General features: G+C 36.2%; 1 protein-coding gene and 1 non-coding gene across 3 annotated transcripts in view; one reads left to right on the forward strand and one right to left on the reverse strand.

Annotated features, from left to right (window-relative positions):
• Positions 1 to 16287, forward strand: part of GCA (grancalcin) — a 43731-nt gene that overhangs the window by 22153 nt on the left and 5291 nt on the right. The window contains exons 1-7 of one of the 2 annotated variants that reach the window (XM_043487857.1): positions 1607 to 1792; positions 5563 to 5679; positions 8204 to 8273; positions 12323 to 12366; positions 12649 to 12796; positions 15194 to 15307; positions 15646 to 15704. In XM_043487857.1, the coding sequence (XP_043343792.1) occupies positions 1766 to 1792; positions 5563 to 5679; positions 8204 to 8273; positions 12323 to 12366; positions 12649 to 12796; positions 15194 to 15307; positions 15646 to 15704 (579 nt within the window). In that variant the 5' untranslated portion in view covers positions 1607 to 1765. Of the gene's footprint in view, positions 1 to 1606; positions 1793 to 5562; positions 5680 to 8203; positions 8274 to 12322; positions 12367 to 12648; positions 12797 to 15193; positions 15308 to 15645; positions 15705 to 16287 lie in introns of those variants that run through there. The other variant, XM_043487858.1, reaches the window with a different exon arrangement.
• Positions 9591 to 9694, reverse strand: LOC122454073. The gene has a single exon (XR_006273293.1). It is a non-coding gene; the product is annotated as a U6 spliceosomal RNA (small nuclear RNA).

Raw genomic sequence — 16287 nt, forward strand, 5'->3', positions numbered from 1 at the left:
AGAAGGTCTTTTCTCCCTCCCCACTTTTCCTTTGATTATGAAATTGTAGTCCACAAAATTCTTGGGCACAACATTTGTCACCCACCCTCTTGTAAGTCTCACAGGCGTCCTATTCTAATAAATCACTTTTTATTTACCTCTTTGCTCTGGCTGAATTCTTCTCTGCACTGAGCCAATAAAGGACTATGATACCAGAGCTCTTTGGAGCCCCCGTGAAATGATATCAATTGGTTTCAATTTGTTTTGCTTTGTAATGCTTTATCACTTGATGCTTTAATGAGTCAAATGTTCTTTCCTCTTATCAAAAAGTTTTTAGCATCCCCCTTTATCTATTTATGCCAATTTAACCTCATTGGCCAAAGTATTTCTTATTGCATTAGCGGAACCAAGGCACAGTTTCTCAAGGGTGCTTTGTACCTTAGCAATCTTCCTTTTTGTCTCTTTCTGAGAAAATTAGGTTTTACAAAGTTGAACAAGTTCCTCCTCTGTAGGGCAGCTGAACAAGTTCCTCCTCTATAGTTACTCAGCTTTGCAAGGCTAATTTCCCCTGCCAATAGCTAACACTTTCTTCCACATCTTTACTTTTTTTATTAACATCCTTATTTTCAAGAAACATTTTAGCAGTTGTCTTGTTCTTCAGCGGTAACTCAAAATAATATCACCATGGTCTTTTTGTTTGTTTCTAAACTAAATTTACAGCTGTCCTTCCCATGTGTGTTTCCTTTTCCAGGCTGAAGCTGCAAAATTCACTTGAGCTCCAGAGACAAGCAGAACTGTTCAATGACTATTACTTAATAAATCAAAGTAATTAAGCATTTAACTTTTCACTGAGTGATTAAAAAACAAGCTGCTCCTTTCGATGGATATTATTAGGAGGCACAACTCAAGAGTTAAGAATTTGCCCAAATGTTGAGTCATCTACTGGGTTGCTAGATAATATATAGAATGCCTTGTATATTATCAGCGTATAAACAGCAAATCATTTTTTAGTACAAGTGCATGTCTCATTCAACGTTTGGTACGTACTCATATTTTTTAAAAAATTCATTGTTTATTTGAAAATAAAATTTAACTGAACATCCTGTATTTTTTTTTGCTAAATCTGGCAACTCTTATCACCATTTATCTACCAAACAAGCTATAATAACCTTTTTGTAAAATTTGGTGTCAAGAGCGTTTTAGCTTAGACGCACTACCTTTGGAGTAGAAGTCAAAGTTTCATAATTTTGGTGCTACGGTAAAAAAGATGTAAGTAACTCTGCAAGTTTTGAAATTGATAGATACACATTTCGAAGTCCATCTTTAAAAAAGTGGACGAATAGGTAAAAAGAAGTCATGGGCGGGCTGGTCTGGGGTTTCTAAGGTGAAAAGAAACCAGCCTCGAGAGCCTTTCCAAAGAGTGTGGAAGTCACTGCGGCAAAGGTTTCTTTGCAGTTTAGGAAGGCTAGAGCGCGAGACCTACACTAGTCAATAGGGGCGGAGTAGGAAAAGGCTGGGCGCGTGAAGCCAATCAGAGACGAGATGGGTGGGACTAGACGTGGGGAAGGGGCGGGCCTAGGCCGGATAGGCTGCGAAGGGCAGGTCTCAGCCAATCCGAACCGAGCAGGGCGGGGCTGGACTCAGAAAAGGTTGGTCTGGAGGACGGGAAAGGCGCTGCAAGTGCGTCTGTCACCCTCACCTGCGCCGGCACCTGCACCTAGACCTCCTCCGCTCTTGTCCCAGCCGGGCGGTCGCCGACTCTACGGCTGACGCTCGCAAGATTGTTATGGCCTACCCGGGATACGGAGGAGGGGTGAGTCCTGGCCGCTTCGGCGCGGCCTCCACCACCGCGGGATGTGACGCCCCTGCGGGCGGGGGCCACGTGCCGGGTTCACCCTCTGTCAGTCCTTGCTTACATCTGGTACTCAGCGGCGCCAGGACTTTGCGCACTGTCGGAAGCCGGGGCTGGGGCCAAACGGAAAGCCACAGGTGTTCTGGCGCCTGATGGCCCCTTAGGCGAATCCTTGTGGAACCATGGGTGTGGAGTGTTTTTAGAAATTTCTTTCTTGGAATAGAGGAGCAAAGCATCCTTGTTTCAGTATCTTTTTTGGTCTACCCTCCCTTCAGCACTCCTCCCCCGGCCCCATTCCCCAGTTTTGCTAGACATCCTTTCCCTGAATTTTTTTGACCACTTCTTTTCAGTTCTTTATGTGGCTTATGAGTAAATTAAGATATGCTAAATGCCTTCTAATGTTTATTACTCTACCAAGGGCGGTCTGTTCTAAACATTGGGGGGCTGGGTTGTGGGGGAGAAGATTATACTTTCTTACCTAATTGTTTATCCTGTAACACCTTTGGGAGTTGGGAGTTATCAACATGGTAACAGCATATACAACAAAATTTATACGTATTTTTAAGGTAGTATTACAGTGTGGTCAGAATTTTCAAGCATAAGGATATATGCTAAGCATAGAAAACTTGTACAGATGAGCTATTCATGGAAGAAATAGAATGAAGAATACGTTCCACGAGTAAAAGAAAAAGGGTAAACTTTCTAAGGGCTTCTCTGATAGCTCAGTTGGTAAAGAATCTGCCTGCAATGCAGGAGACCCCGGTTTGATTCCTGGGTCAGGAAGATCCTCTGGAGAAGAGATAGGCTACCCACTCCAGTATTCTTGGACTTCCCTGGTGGCTCAGCTGGTAAAGAATCCGCCTGGCAATGCAGGAGACTTGGGTTCTATCCTTGTGTTAGGAAGATCCCCTGGAGAAGGGAAAGGCTACCCACTCTAGTATTATGGCTTGGAGAATTCCATGGACTATATAGTCCATGGGGTCCCAAAGAGTCGGACACTACTGAGGGACTTTCACTTTCACTTTCGATCATTTATAAATAAATCTTCAAGAAAAGCCTTTTCATCTTTCTTAAAAAAAAAAAAAAAAAAAAAAGTTAGGAACAAGGATCAGATCATTATACTATTTAGATAGCAAAGGATACCTACCAAAGAATGGTGTAAAACTTTATTTGAGATGCTACAGTAGAGGGTCTAGGTTCACTAAGGCTCAGGGGTAAAGAATCCACTTACCAGTGCAGGAGACATAGATTCAATCCCTGGTATGGGAAGATGTCCTGGAGCAGGAAATGGCAACCCACTCCAGTATTCTTGTGGGGACATCCCAAGGATAGGGAAGCCTGGCTGGCTATCATTGATGAGGTCTCAAAAGTCGGACACAATTTAGCAACTAAACAACAACAATATGTTTATACTTGGTTTGGTCTCTCTTCTTAGAAAAAAATGTTCTTTCAGTTTTTCTTCCTTCTGTGAACCTTAAGGTGGTGAGGGTCTCCAGTAAGCCTTAAATTCATGGATATGCCCCAGGCCTTAATTGCCCTCCGTGTCCTTGAAGGCCTTGGAACCAAAAGTCTAGGTGCTTGTTATTGCCTCAGAGCGAAAGTTGCTTTGGGAATTTTGCTAATCCTTTTACCTCTGGGTCAAGACTTGTCCCCCAATACTGGCCTGAAACTTTCCCTGGATCAGTGAGGTAACTCAAAAAATAATATTTTATGCAGTTTTTAAATTTAAAGTTGATCTTTATATCATAGTTACCCTTATTAGAAATAGGATTTTTTTCCTTCAGTATATTTTTGTAATTTATAGAATTTAAATACTTTTAGAAGGTCCATTTTATTTACATTTTCAAATGTGTTGGTAAAAAGGTGTTCATAAGCATTTGTTTATATATATATACATATATATATATATATATTTTAAGTTCTCTTTGTGGTTATATACACTTCTCTTTTTTTTCCCTGGAAACTGGCCTGTCCATCTTTTCAAAGAAGTAACTTTTATTTTTATTTATTTATTTTAAAAGATTGTATTTACTTATTTGACTGTGCTGGATCTTCATTACCGCCTGCAGGCTTTCTCTAGTTGCAGCAATCAGGGGCTTCTCTCTAGCTGCACCGTGTGGGCTTCTCATTGCAGTGGCTTCTCTTGCTGCGAGCGTGGGCTCAGGACCTGAGGCTCAGTAGTTGTGCCTTGGTCTTAGTAGCCCTGTGGCGTGTCAGGTATTCCCAGACCAGGGATTGAACCCATGTCCCCTGCTTTAACAGGTAGATTCTTAACCACTGACTAGCAGGGGAGTCCCAAAGAAGTAACTCTTACACAGTCACTTTTTTAAAAATTCATTATATTATTTTAACGTTTATTGTTTCCTGTCTTGTATTTATTGCTTTCTAATCTAGTTTTTGGTTGCATCCCTGAGCACATTTCCTGGAGTTCCCATATGTCATTCGTTTTGCCATTAGGGTATCCCAAACTGCAGCTTTTTAAACAGCTACAAAAGGCTCCTTTCTGCTCCACTCCCCCCAACCAATACTTATAATTCTTTTCTCTTTTTGACTTCCATCAATCTCTGCTCATTCTTCAAAAGTAGTCAAGATATTTCTTCATCCTCCAGACTCATTAAAAACACTGAAAAAAATGCCTCTCTGGACTTTCCAGTGGTTCAGGGGTAAAGAATTCAACTGCAACGCAGGAGATGTGGGTTCAATCCCTGGGTCAGGAAGATCCCCTGGAGGAGGAAATGGTAACCCACTCCAGTATTCTTGCTGGGAAAATTCCATGGACAGACGAGCTTGGCAGGCTCCAGTCCGTGGGGTCGCAGTGAGTCACAGATGACAGAGCAACAAGCAAGCAACATGCCTCTCTAAGATATAAAAGAAGGCATACCAAGTTCCAGAGTAAAACGAAAACAATGACCAGAGCCAAAGCAGGAAACAAACAGTATGTAAGCTCTGAGGTCAGACTACCTATATTTGAATCATGGTTTACCTGGTACTAGCCATTTAACTTTAACTAATTCAGGAAACTGCTCCGATGTTTTATGACCTTAACTGAAAGAAGGACATAGTACTTTCATACCTCACCGACTTGTTGGGAAATCACAGGGTAGGGAGAAAGTAGTTAGAACAGTGCTTAAGATACAACAAGCTCTCAATAAAGATTTGCTATTACTATTGTTGCTATTCTTGTTATTCTTATTTTCAAGAGGACCATGGTTTGAATTACCACCTTATTGTTTTCTTCATTGATGTCTTGCTTTTTAAAACAATACATGTTTTTTGGTGGACAGGATGTTTCAGCCCTATGCACTTTCCCATGATTTGGTCATGGTCACAGTTTCATTTTATTTACTATGTATTCTTCTTCTATGTATGTATCTTTAGGTTTTCTACTTTCTCATTTTACTATAGGTGAAATTTTCTTATATTTTTTAACTTTTCGCTTTGGTGATGATGATAAATACTTTTTTAAAGTGTGCCTCATTCTTAGAGGCTAGAGACTTCTTTTTTCTTTAACACTTTAAAGAACATTGGATAATATTTGTTAGTGAGATGAATTAAGTAATACAGGGCAACCAACAGTTTGTAGCGAACAGCTTTTGTGATAATTTGGGAAGTTTCAGTAACTCAATTTTTGCTTTTCAATGGACTTCTCATAAATATTTTCTTTTAAACCAAATTTAGTGTTTAATGGCTAATATTTATGTTAATAACCTCCTCCCTTTTCACTCTTTTAGTTTGGAAATTTTGGCAATCCAGTGGGACAGCCAGGATACCCTGGACACCCGGCTTATCCAGGCAGTATTTCAACAGGAGACCCCATGTGGAAATGCTTCCTTGCTATTGCTGGCCAGGTAAAATGTTAAATATACAGCACAAATATCAGTTTTAAAAAAATTATTGCAATCTAAAGCAAATGTCAAGCTCTTTTATTTAGTGTATCATTTAAAATGTATATGAAATTTGTATTTTAAACTTATCCAGTTTTTCTCCTGAGATCAGAAATTAGGGTGGTCATAATTATCTTATTAAAAAGTCTGTTAGTTTGGTGTCTAACATGTTAGGAGAAACCAGGGTGGTGCATGGAGACTGAGCCAGATAGGATCTGGGAAGAAGTGATCTCTAAGTAAATCTTCTTGAGGAAGCTGTGACAGAGGGTCACAGAGACTTGTGAACTGTGGATGTTTCTGGGAGAGCCTTGATGGTAAAGCAGATCAGGAAAAGGTAAAAGAAATGGGGCGGAATGAAGGTGCAAATACCAATCTAATGAGCAGAGACAGAGATTCACTCTTGAGTCTTGACACAGACCATGTCTCTTCCCTTTTACAGTAGTCAAGAAGATTTATTGAGTGGTTAGAATTTCAGAGAAGTTTGATAACATTTTCCATTCATTATTCATTCATTTAAATGTTCACTAGGTCCCATATGTCTTTCTAGAAATATATATACACAGAATTATTATATGTTGCAAACACTTTGTTTTGGCTACCCAAATTTCATTCAAAATGTCCTTTTCCCTTTTCATGTGTATTAGAGGTTGGAAAACCCTAATCCTGTCTCGGACACCTTTGTATAAAGGTAGCTATGTGCGATAATACTGGCCATTGAGATGTAGGTGCAATTTCTTTAGGATGCTTTCCTTTTCCAAATGAGGAAAGCTTAGCTGAAACTAGTGTTAGCCCTTTTTCATCCTTGTGGAAAGGGGACTACTTGCCTGGAAAGGGGACTTGAAGTATGGAGGGGCTGTAGCCATCTTGTGATCTTGAGGCCAGAAGCTTGGGATAAAGGCCTGTGGATGGGGGATTTGGAAATATGAAAAGAGATTGATGGCCTTGTTAAGTTACCACAGAGTCTTGATCTGCCTAGACCCAATAAACATTTATTTGTTTAAACCCTTTTGATAATATTTTCTACTGTTTGCAGCTAAATGCAATCCTGTTGCCTTATACCACTCTTACCTTCAAGGAACTCTTAAGTAGTATAATACTGGGAAAAAGTATGTAATCTATAGCTGACTATATAATAAACTCATTTTATAAAACTACAACTTAAAATATAAGAACCAGACATGTATATTTAGAGACCTTTATTTGATTTACAAACTATTTCATTGTAACAGTTGTCAACAATGATTTGCTATGATTGTACTATTTGACACTTTCCTTAACTTTTTGTTCTACCAAATACTTGGGTTTATTTCCCCAAAACAAGCGGATTAAAATGCAATAAATAAACTGGTATATACTTAAATATCTTAGAAATTTAAGACCATCAGGTAAATCTAACAGGCTTGATAGACCTCAACTGGGTCAATATCAAGAGAGACAGATGAGGTGAATGGTGCAAACATAGGGTCAGAGCCTTTATTTAAAAACTGGATATTTTTTCACAGATTTTTTTGCATTAGTTTTTTTTTTTTCAATATTGCATTAAAACATAATTTATTATAACTACTGAGTTTTTTTAAACTTCCTCAAATTTAAAAGTTAGTCTCTCACTTGCCTGATAATGTTTATAATACTCCTTAGAAGTGTTTACAATGCTCCTTAGATGTGTTTATAATACTTCTTAGAATTAGTTTGTAAAAGTTTTGTTTGTTTGTTTTTTAGATTCTTATAAATTACATGCTTTAAATTTGCCTCCTTAATCCTTTTCCAGAGCTGTTGTTTTGAATTCATGACCATGTATGAGATGCTTCCAAGTAAATTATTCTACTCTTTATTTTTGTAGAAAATAGGATGAGGTACTGAAACATAATGAGAGTATTTAACCTGTTCCACTTTGACTGTGATTTCCTATTTGTGATAAAAGATTTCTTTTCCCATAAGAATGGCAAAGAATATTTGGACAAAACTCAGAAGAATAACACCAAAATGTAGGGGCACTCTCAAGCTGAGAGTAAAGATGTAGAGGAAAATGATATTTTCTCTTCCCAGTTAAAGATTCAGTATCCTTTAGAAATAAGCTCCCCTCAAAAGAAGCATGAAAGAAAATTTTTGAGACTTCTCTGAACACAATTTAGGCATTTTTCTAACTTTTTATAGTAGAAGTATAATGATTCTCACAAGATTTTACTTTGCATTATTATAGGACAAAGTGATTATGCTGTTTTTCAGAAGTAGGGAATATAAATTATATGTGAAATGCCTGCATAATTTAATAGAATAAAATTTGATTGTGAAAAAGTATTCATGTTGTGTGATGTTCTTTAATGTGTCTTTGTCGTCAGTAATTTTCTCTATATAATTTTGTAGTTGATAATAGAGTACTATTTTGATGACTGCATATTTATTCATTGGCCTTGAGCAGCTAGTTAGCATTTTAGTATGCTTTTACACAACTTCTTTTATTAATCAGGGTATAATTATTTTTTAACAGGATGGTGAAGTGGGTGCTGAAGACCTTCAGAAGTGTTTAACACAGTCTGGAATTAGTGGAACTTATTCTCGTGAGATCTTTTTTTTCTTCTTTCTGTCGAAATTGCACTAGGAAATTAATTTTCTAACTTTTTTGTTTCCATACTTGAAATATTTTTTAAAACTTTTTTATCACATACACTCACACACATAATGCAGAGTCAAATAATGCTACAAATCTTGTTAAGTAAATACTGTTCAGTGTGCATTCCCCTCCCCGACGTTAACCACTCTTAGAAAAATTCCCTTTCAACTTCTTTCAGCTAATTCTTTTGAAATTTGCCTCCATATCTCAAATAGCATGCTTTTATTGCTGTTGATTTTCAGTTTAGATGATGATCAATGATTACGTCCTGCTGTGGACAGTGAGGATGTAACCCTTTCACCCGTGTCCTGCCCTATGCACAGGAGCCCTTCCCTTCCTCTCCAACCAGTATCGCTGTTAGGTAATTTTCATTAGGTCAGTAATCAGCATTTGCTTTATTGTTACTGTTTAAATGCTCTTCCTGAGTCTTAGAATAATATATGATTAATTTTCCTTTTTCTATAACTGCTTGCTTTTTCTGAAATTAATCCCCATCCTGGAGCTTTCTGTTGTGCCTCGTTTTTCTGTGCATAGCTGTCATGATGCACTCATCTGGAGCCCTTTCCTCTCTCTCTTGAGTTGGGTCTCCATTCCATCGCTTGTTCTCATCTTAAATTTGATAAAATGCATTATAATTAGCTTCTTAATAAAAGTACATGGGAAACAAATCTTTTGAGACTTTCTGTGAAAATGCTTCCATTGTGTCCTCAGAATGAAGTGACTAGCCAGGTATAGAACTCCAGATTACAAAACATTTTGACTTAGAGTTTTAAGCTCCATTGTTTCCAGCTTCCATTATTGTTTGATCTTTTTGTTTTCTGCCTGTATGTCATTTGTTTTTAGTGTGTAGGGGCTTGTGAGAGCTTCTCTTTGCCCTTGGTCTGAAATGTCACAGTGCTGTTCCTTGGTGTGTGGGGGATACAGAAGGAGTTTCCAATCGAGACTCATTTGCTTTCATTCTGAACAGTTTTCTTCAGTGTCCTTTTCTCCATTTTCTCTTTGTGGAATGTCTGCCATTTGGATTGGGTCATTTTTCTTTTTCTCTCCTGCCTCTTGGTTTCTTCTACTTTTGGAGAAATCCTGGGTGGCTTAGTGATAAAGAACCTACCAGCAATGCGGGAGACACGGGTTTGATCCCTGGGTCAGGAGGATCTCCTGGAGAAGGAAATGACAACCCACTCCAGTATTCTTGCCTGGAAAATCCCATGAACAGAGGAGCCTGGCAGGCTACAGAGAGTAAACAACAACCTCAACTTTCTTTTTTTTTTTTTTTTTATTACTTTGGGAACTTGAGTGTCATCCTTGTGCAAAGGCCATGCTAATTGTCTCTGTACTATTCCAATTTTAGTATATGTTCTCCTGAAGTTCTATTGAGGCTTTCATTTCTCCTATCATGTTTTTAAAATTCAAAAGCAGTTGTTCTTTTTTTTTCATGAGTGTGATGTCTTTATCTCTCTGAGATTTTTAATGTTTTTTTTTTTTTTCCAAGTTTTTTTCCTCCTACATAACCTACTTCTTCAATGTTTTTTCCCTGGTTTGTTCATTTGACTGTCTTTCATGTTAGCTGCCTTTCTCAGATGTCTGATGATGCTTGGTTGCTCATGTTTAACTAAAATACTGGTTAGAAGCCCTGAGAGCTGGGCTGGGTGTTGACGCCAGACTTCAGAGCCTGGTGGTTCAGCTGGGCGGTTTGTCCTGCAACACTGGGCATCAGGATCTTTAGGGATTTCTTTTGGGGCTGGTTGTCCAGTTGATCTGCTCTCTGGAACCAAGGAGGGAGGACTCAGCAGGGTTCTCAGTCTTTTGTAAATTGTCACTTTATTTCCTTGTTTTAATAGATGGCCCTGTCTTCAACAGTGCCTGGTTTCCTGCAGTGCATAGACCCCTCCAGAAAATGTAACCCCAGATGTCTGCTGGCTTGGGAGTAGACAGGGCAGCCATCTGGCTGAAGCAAGAAGATTTGGGGCTTCAAAGGCTCCTTCAATAGGCATTCAACCAGTTCTTGCATTTTTGTCTCTACATTCACACCCATTTTCAGAAGTACTGCCAATTTGTAAAAGTTTGGGGTCTCCTCCAGGATAATGAGGCTGCTTCTCAGCTTTTCTTATTGCAAGGTCAGGAAGCCACTTTCTCAGATGGAAGTTGTCAACTTATGTCCACCTACTTTTCAACTTGCAAAGTTTTGTTCCTTGGTTTCCTCTCTTATTCTCTAAAGGATTACAAATTGTAAAAATGCAGTTTAATTCTGTCCATTCTAATGTGGTGTGGGGAGAGAGTGAAAATCTGTCAACTCACCTAAAACTTCTCTTCATCTATTCTTTGTCAAGGTTATTTACTTTGACATTTGCTTGGTTCTATTTTGAGACTGATTGAAGAGCTGATTATTTGATGACTGAATTTTTGTCATTTATTATCATCTATTCAGATTCTTCCACTTAAAGAATGTGTGCTATGTTAACTTTAAGGCAAAATAGATCTAATTTACTTGACAAAATGATGGAATGCCATTCCAGAGATTTCTGCCTGTCCCTGCCTGAGAAGTTTTTGTGTGAAGGAGCACTGGTCTCCAATCCTCTCTCTTCCACCTGTTAGCTCTTTGAACTTTGGATACTTTATCTTTCTGGGCCACAGTTGCTTTATTTGTAAAACTGGGACTATTATAGGTTAGGCATGTTTATGTTAAATCACAGAACACACACTACTGGTTCATAATAACTGCTCATTCAGTGTCAGTTGAATTGCCGTTCTGAAAATACCGTAACCATCTATTCTACCATTGATAACATGTGAAACATTAAAGAAAGTTTCTTTTAATTTGTGGGTTGTTTTATAATTTTCTTTAATGGGTCTGAAATTTAGCTGAAATAGTTCTTTTCTTTATAAAAATTTCAAGATATTTTATCAAATAGCATAAATAATTTTAAGCATTTTTGCTTATTCATTTGTTTATCTTAAGGAACTACTAGTAAGAACTTTGTAAACTTCACTGAACTGTACTTGACATAATATCTCCTTCATTAGGACTATATATAATTAGTCGAGATAAATCAGCATGCTAATTGAATGTAATTATGATAAGGATGAGAAAAAATTAAATTTTGCCCAATAAGTCCTCATTCATAGTTCTTTAAATATGGAAGTGTTAATATTTCTGATTTAAGATAGCAAACTATCTTATTATCTATATTTCTTCTTCCTTTCTTTTCTCCTCCCCCCAGGAAAAAGCAGTTACTTTCAGTTCTGAAACTCATCTCTTTCTTATTTGGTTGAGTGCAGTAAACTTCCAAATGATTTACCTACATCCAGATTCATCATACTTTACTCTCTGTGTAGTCTTTCTTTGTCAACTACTATTTTTGAAATGGAAATTTTAGAATTGCTCCTATCTTCCTTAAAATCCTTTGCTGTTGATTAGTCACTAAGTCCTGTCCAATTCTTTGCGACCCCATGTACTGTAGCCTGCCAGGCTCCTCTGTCCATGGGATTCCTCAGGCCAGAATACTGGAGTGGATTGCCATTTCCTTCTCCAATCCTTTAGTAACCTCCATTGGTCTAAACCTTTAGGGTGGCATTCAAGACGTATGATCTGGTCCTCATCTGAAGTCATTATATGCCTCTCATTCTCATATGCCCTAAGCTTTAACCAAATCTCTAACACTTTCAAGTTTTGTGATGCCAGTATGTGAGAACTACTTAAGCTGACTTGTCATTTGTGTTAGGAAGACTAAAGCCCTCTTTTCCCCTTGTTTAGTTTTCAGTATTTTATAATTGCTTATTTAATTACCCAAATTCCTTTAGTAAATGTGAGTAGTATGAAGGTAGTAATTTTTGTCTTTTTTTTTTTTCTTTCACTATGCAGGCCTAACAATCAGAGTTTGTTCATTGAGTGATGTATAGTTTTGGCAGTTGGTAAATGTTTTGTTTTAAAAACAGAAAATGTTGTAATTTTACATAAATAGGGCAGAATTTAATTCAAATAATAAATATGTTTTATAGCCTTCAGTTTGGAAACCTGCAGAATTATGATTGCCATGTTGGATGTATCCTTGAGTAAAAACAAAAAATACTAGAATATGGAATAATTACCCTTAAGGCAGTTGTTAGGTATAAATAATTATAGTAAACTAGAGTGTTTAAAAATACTTTGTAACATCCTATTTGAATTCCATTCTTTTCCATTTTTACACAAATCTATTTATATGCTAAGTTGGCTAACTCTTGCAGAAGTGAGCTCACAACTTTTTAGTCAGTTATTTGGAATTTTGATTCCAGGTTAAATTCTCTTTGGTATAAGAATTTATTTTCATTAATAAAACTATCAGAGAGATTACACAGGAAAAATGGGATTTAATGAATTCAAAGAACTTTGGGCAGCTCTTAACTCCTGGAAGCAAAACTTCGTAACTGTTGATAAAGACGGAAGTGGCTCAGTAGAGCATCATGAACTGAATCAAGCCATTGCTGCTATGGGTAAGCATATTAAAATTCTTTAAATAAATCCAGGTCATCTTTGTTCTTTGATCAGATGAATCTTAATTGTTTAAACTTCTAAGTAATAAAAGGGTATATTATTTCAGCAGCTATTGTCCAGTTTGAGTTCAAGGTTATAGGTACATTCTGATTAAATGTCTTTAACAAAACCATTTTATTTGTGAGCTTTTCAAAGAATAATCTTTCATGTATTCTGGTTGATAAAACAGTTTCTGAATTTCCTATGTTGAATATACTTAAATTTATTCTAATTGTACTCATCATTTATATTGTATACTTCTGTAACTTGGTAAGATCTCTAATTTGATGGCAAAAGCTTATCTCAATAACAGGTCTCCATACATAGTCTAGTTGTTCTTCTTTTTTATGTAGTGTAAAACACACAGTAGACACCCCAAAACCAAAAAACCTCAAAATGAGAAGTCTGCATTTTAGAGTATCTCAAAAGACTGTAACTTTATTTTTATCATATCTCTGATAAGCTAAATTCTCAGTCTGTTTTCTTTCAAAAAATGACAATATGAATAGTGTGTAACTTGCTCAGGGCTTCCGTCATAGCTCAGTTGGTGAAGAATCTGCCAGCAATGCAGGAGACCCCAGCTCAATACGAGGAAGACCCTCTGGAGAAGGGATAGGCTGCCCATCCAGTATTCTTGGGCTTTCCTTGTGGCTCAACTGGTTAAATAATCCGCCTGCAATGTGGGAGACCTGGGTTCAATCCCTGAGTTAGGAAGATCCCCTGGAGAAGGGAAAGGCTACCCACTTCAGTATTCTGGCCTGGAGAATTCCATGGACTATATACAGTCCATTTAACTTGCTTACAGTAACATAGTTTTAAGTAGTTTTCTTGATTGTATTTATGCTTGTGATTTTATTTACATTCATTTCTAAACAAAATGCTTTTGTAATCTGAACAAGTGTAAATTATCTCAAATTTCAGTTTAAAGTCAAAACCATGATTTTATTTTATAAATAGACATTTTAATAAGTTGTCATTTTAGGGATAGTCCTGTCCATATAAACTTCTATAGTTTAATTATAGAGTCTTAATTCCTAATGAATTAAACTTGGTTCTTATTTCAGCACAATGTTGGAAAATTAGTATAGCCATTTGGAAAAAAGAAAGCCACCAAAGAATTCACATAGGCAGTTGAATTTAAGTAACAAAGAGGCATTCTGTATTATTCAAATTTTAGGTCTTCAGATGTATTTTAAAATATTCAATTTGTTTTTGCTGAGAATGCTATGGAAAATCTTGTGAATTTTATCAGTCCCACATCCACCCGGATCATAACTCTCTAGTAGGAAGCTGGGTTTATTTGCATGTAATAACATTCACTTGCATATTTGACTTCTATTAATTTATATCTTTCCTTTCAGTTACTTTTAGCAAGTTTCCTGGATTGCATTTCATTATAGCTATTTGTAGAATTATCTTCTGTTGCATTTATTTTCATTATTTTTCCCTTTGACTGGATGAATGTCTTTTGTCTATATCTAATCCAGTAATATACAAAGACAACATTTCTAGGGCAGCATTCTTCACAGTAAAATATACACATCTCATTAAATACATAGGACCATCACTAGGGGGGGCAACAAGTAAAATAATTTATATTTCTAATTACTTTTATTCCATTATTTTAAATTTTAGTTTTTTATATATTTTAAAATTTAAATAAATAGTAATACTTGTATAGAATTTAAGACTAAATAATATACATATAATGGGAGTGAATGATCCAAAACTTTTTACTCGAAGTATGCATTCAAAAAGTCTTAGAGTCCACTGGGCTAGACAGAAAAGAACTAAGGAAAGAGTAAAAAGACTGGTTAAGATGAAAAATCTATGAAGAAACATAATAAGGGTTATAGGCCAAAATGGAATAACATTTCCCTATTTCTTCCCCCTTTAAGTAACCATGTTGAATCTTAAATTTTCTTTGACTCTAAGACAATACAGGTTTGAATGATATCAAAGATCACTAATAATCTTTGCTTTGATGTTTTTGAAGAACTATAAAATTACAGGGTTTAAAAATTGATGAATTAAAAAACCTATGACTACATTAGACATTATTTCAAAATGAAAATATATTTTACTAGCACAAAAAGATAATTGTTTTCTTTTTCCTAGCTTTGACTTTTTATAGAGTTGGAATTGTGAAATTTATGTACTACTTTTGCTATTAGTAATAAAACCTTTCCTGATCAATTTCAATAGGAATGTGTTTTGTTTCTGATATATATTTTTATGTAGTGAATTCTGAAAGTTAATTTGTTTTATAACTTTATTAACAAGAATACATTGTTGGTTAATGGTGTTCTTATGATGTGTAGTTTTAGAAGTTTTAATCTAGCAATCCCTTTTTCTAGGTTATAGGTTGAGTCCTCAAACAGTAACTACCATTGTCAAACGTTACGGCAAGAATGGCAGAATCTTCTTTGATGATTATGTTGCTTGCTGTGTGAAGCTTCGAGCATTGACAGGTATGGACCATTTATGGGCACAGCATTATGGGACTTTTTTCCCCAAATGATGTCCCTCATTTTCTTCAGCAAACTGATAGTATTATGTGTCTTCCCCTCATTATTTACTGTTAAATCTTATCAGAGTTCTAAGGCTTTAAAACTTTAGGAATATAAATAGTGAAAAAATGTTATAGCCCAGTTTTGGAAAATTTTCTTCATATCTCAGTGACCTGGAACATGAAAAAATCACAAGATTTACTAGAGTGTAAAATTATTCCTTTTATAATACCTGGGGGCACCAGTTATTTAAAACTAGATTTTAAACTATAACACAGAAAATAACTTCTTGTTTAAAGATTTCTTTAGGAGAAGAGACCACTTGCAACAAGGGGTTGTGAGTTTCGTATATGACGATGTGAGTATCCTGTATTACTTTGGATATTTATACTGTGTTCTATGTGTGTTCATAGTGATCAGAATGTAAATGATCTCTGGTTTCAGTAGTGGAGATAATATATTTTAAAAACCGTATTCTTTTTCTATAGTTTTCAGTATAACTCAAATATAAATTCAGTAGTGGTATAAGTAACCAATTTGACTTGATATTAAACATAAAAATACTTTAAACTTTTATGACAGTGATTTTGGCAGTTTATGTTCCAAATCATTTTTAAGGGCAAATTTATAAAGACTGTTTTACTCGTGATGATCTTTCTTCTGAAAGAGATAGGAGATGTTCATCTATGATAGGTAATGGAACTATTCATTTCTCATTTCAGTTGTTGCTATTAAGCCGAGTCCATGTTTTGGTTGTTTTTGAATTGAAGCTACAGGAAAGGTTATATTTCACATGTTCTTAAGTGTTCCAGGGTTTTGTTTGTGTTATGTGGAAATTATAAGGTCAACTTTATCCTACTAGTATAATACTGGTTTGAGTTACAAGCCTTAGACAGTAGAAATTTCTCCTCTTGAGAAAATGCTTCTGTGGAATATAATTA

Source organism: Cervus canadensis, chromosome 15 (assembly GCF_019320065.1).
Source record: "Cervus canadensis isolate Bull #8, Minnesota chromosome 15, ASM1932006v1, whole genome shotgun sequence".
In the NCBI taxonomy this organism is placed as follows: domain Eukaryota; kingdom Metazoa; phylum Chordata; class Mammalia; order Artiodactyla; family Cervidae; genus Cervus; species Cervus canadensis.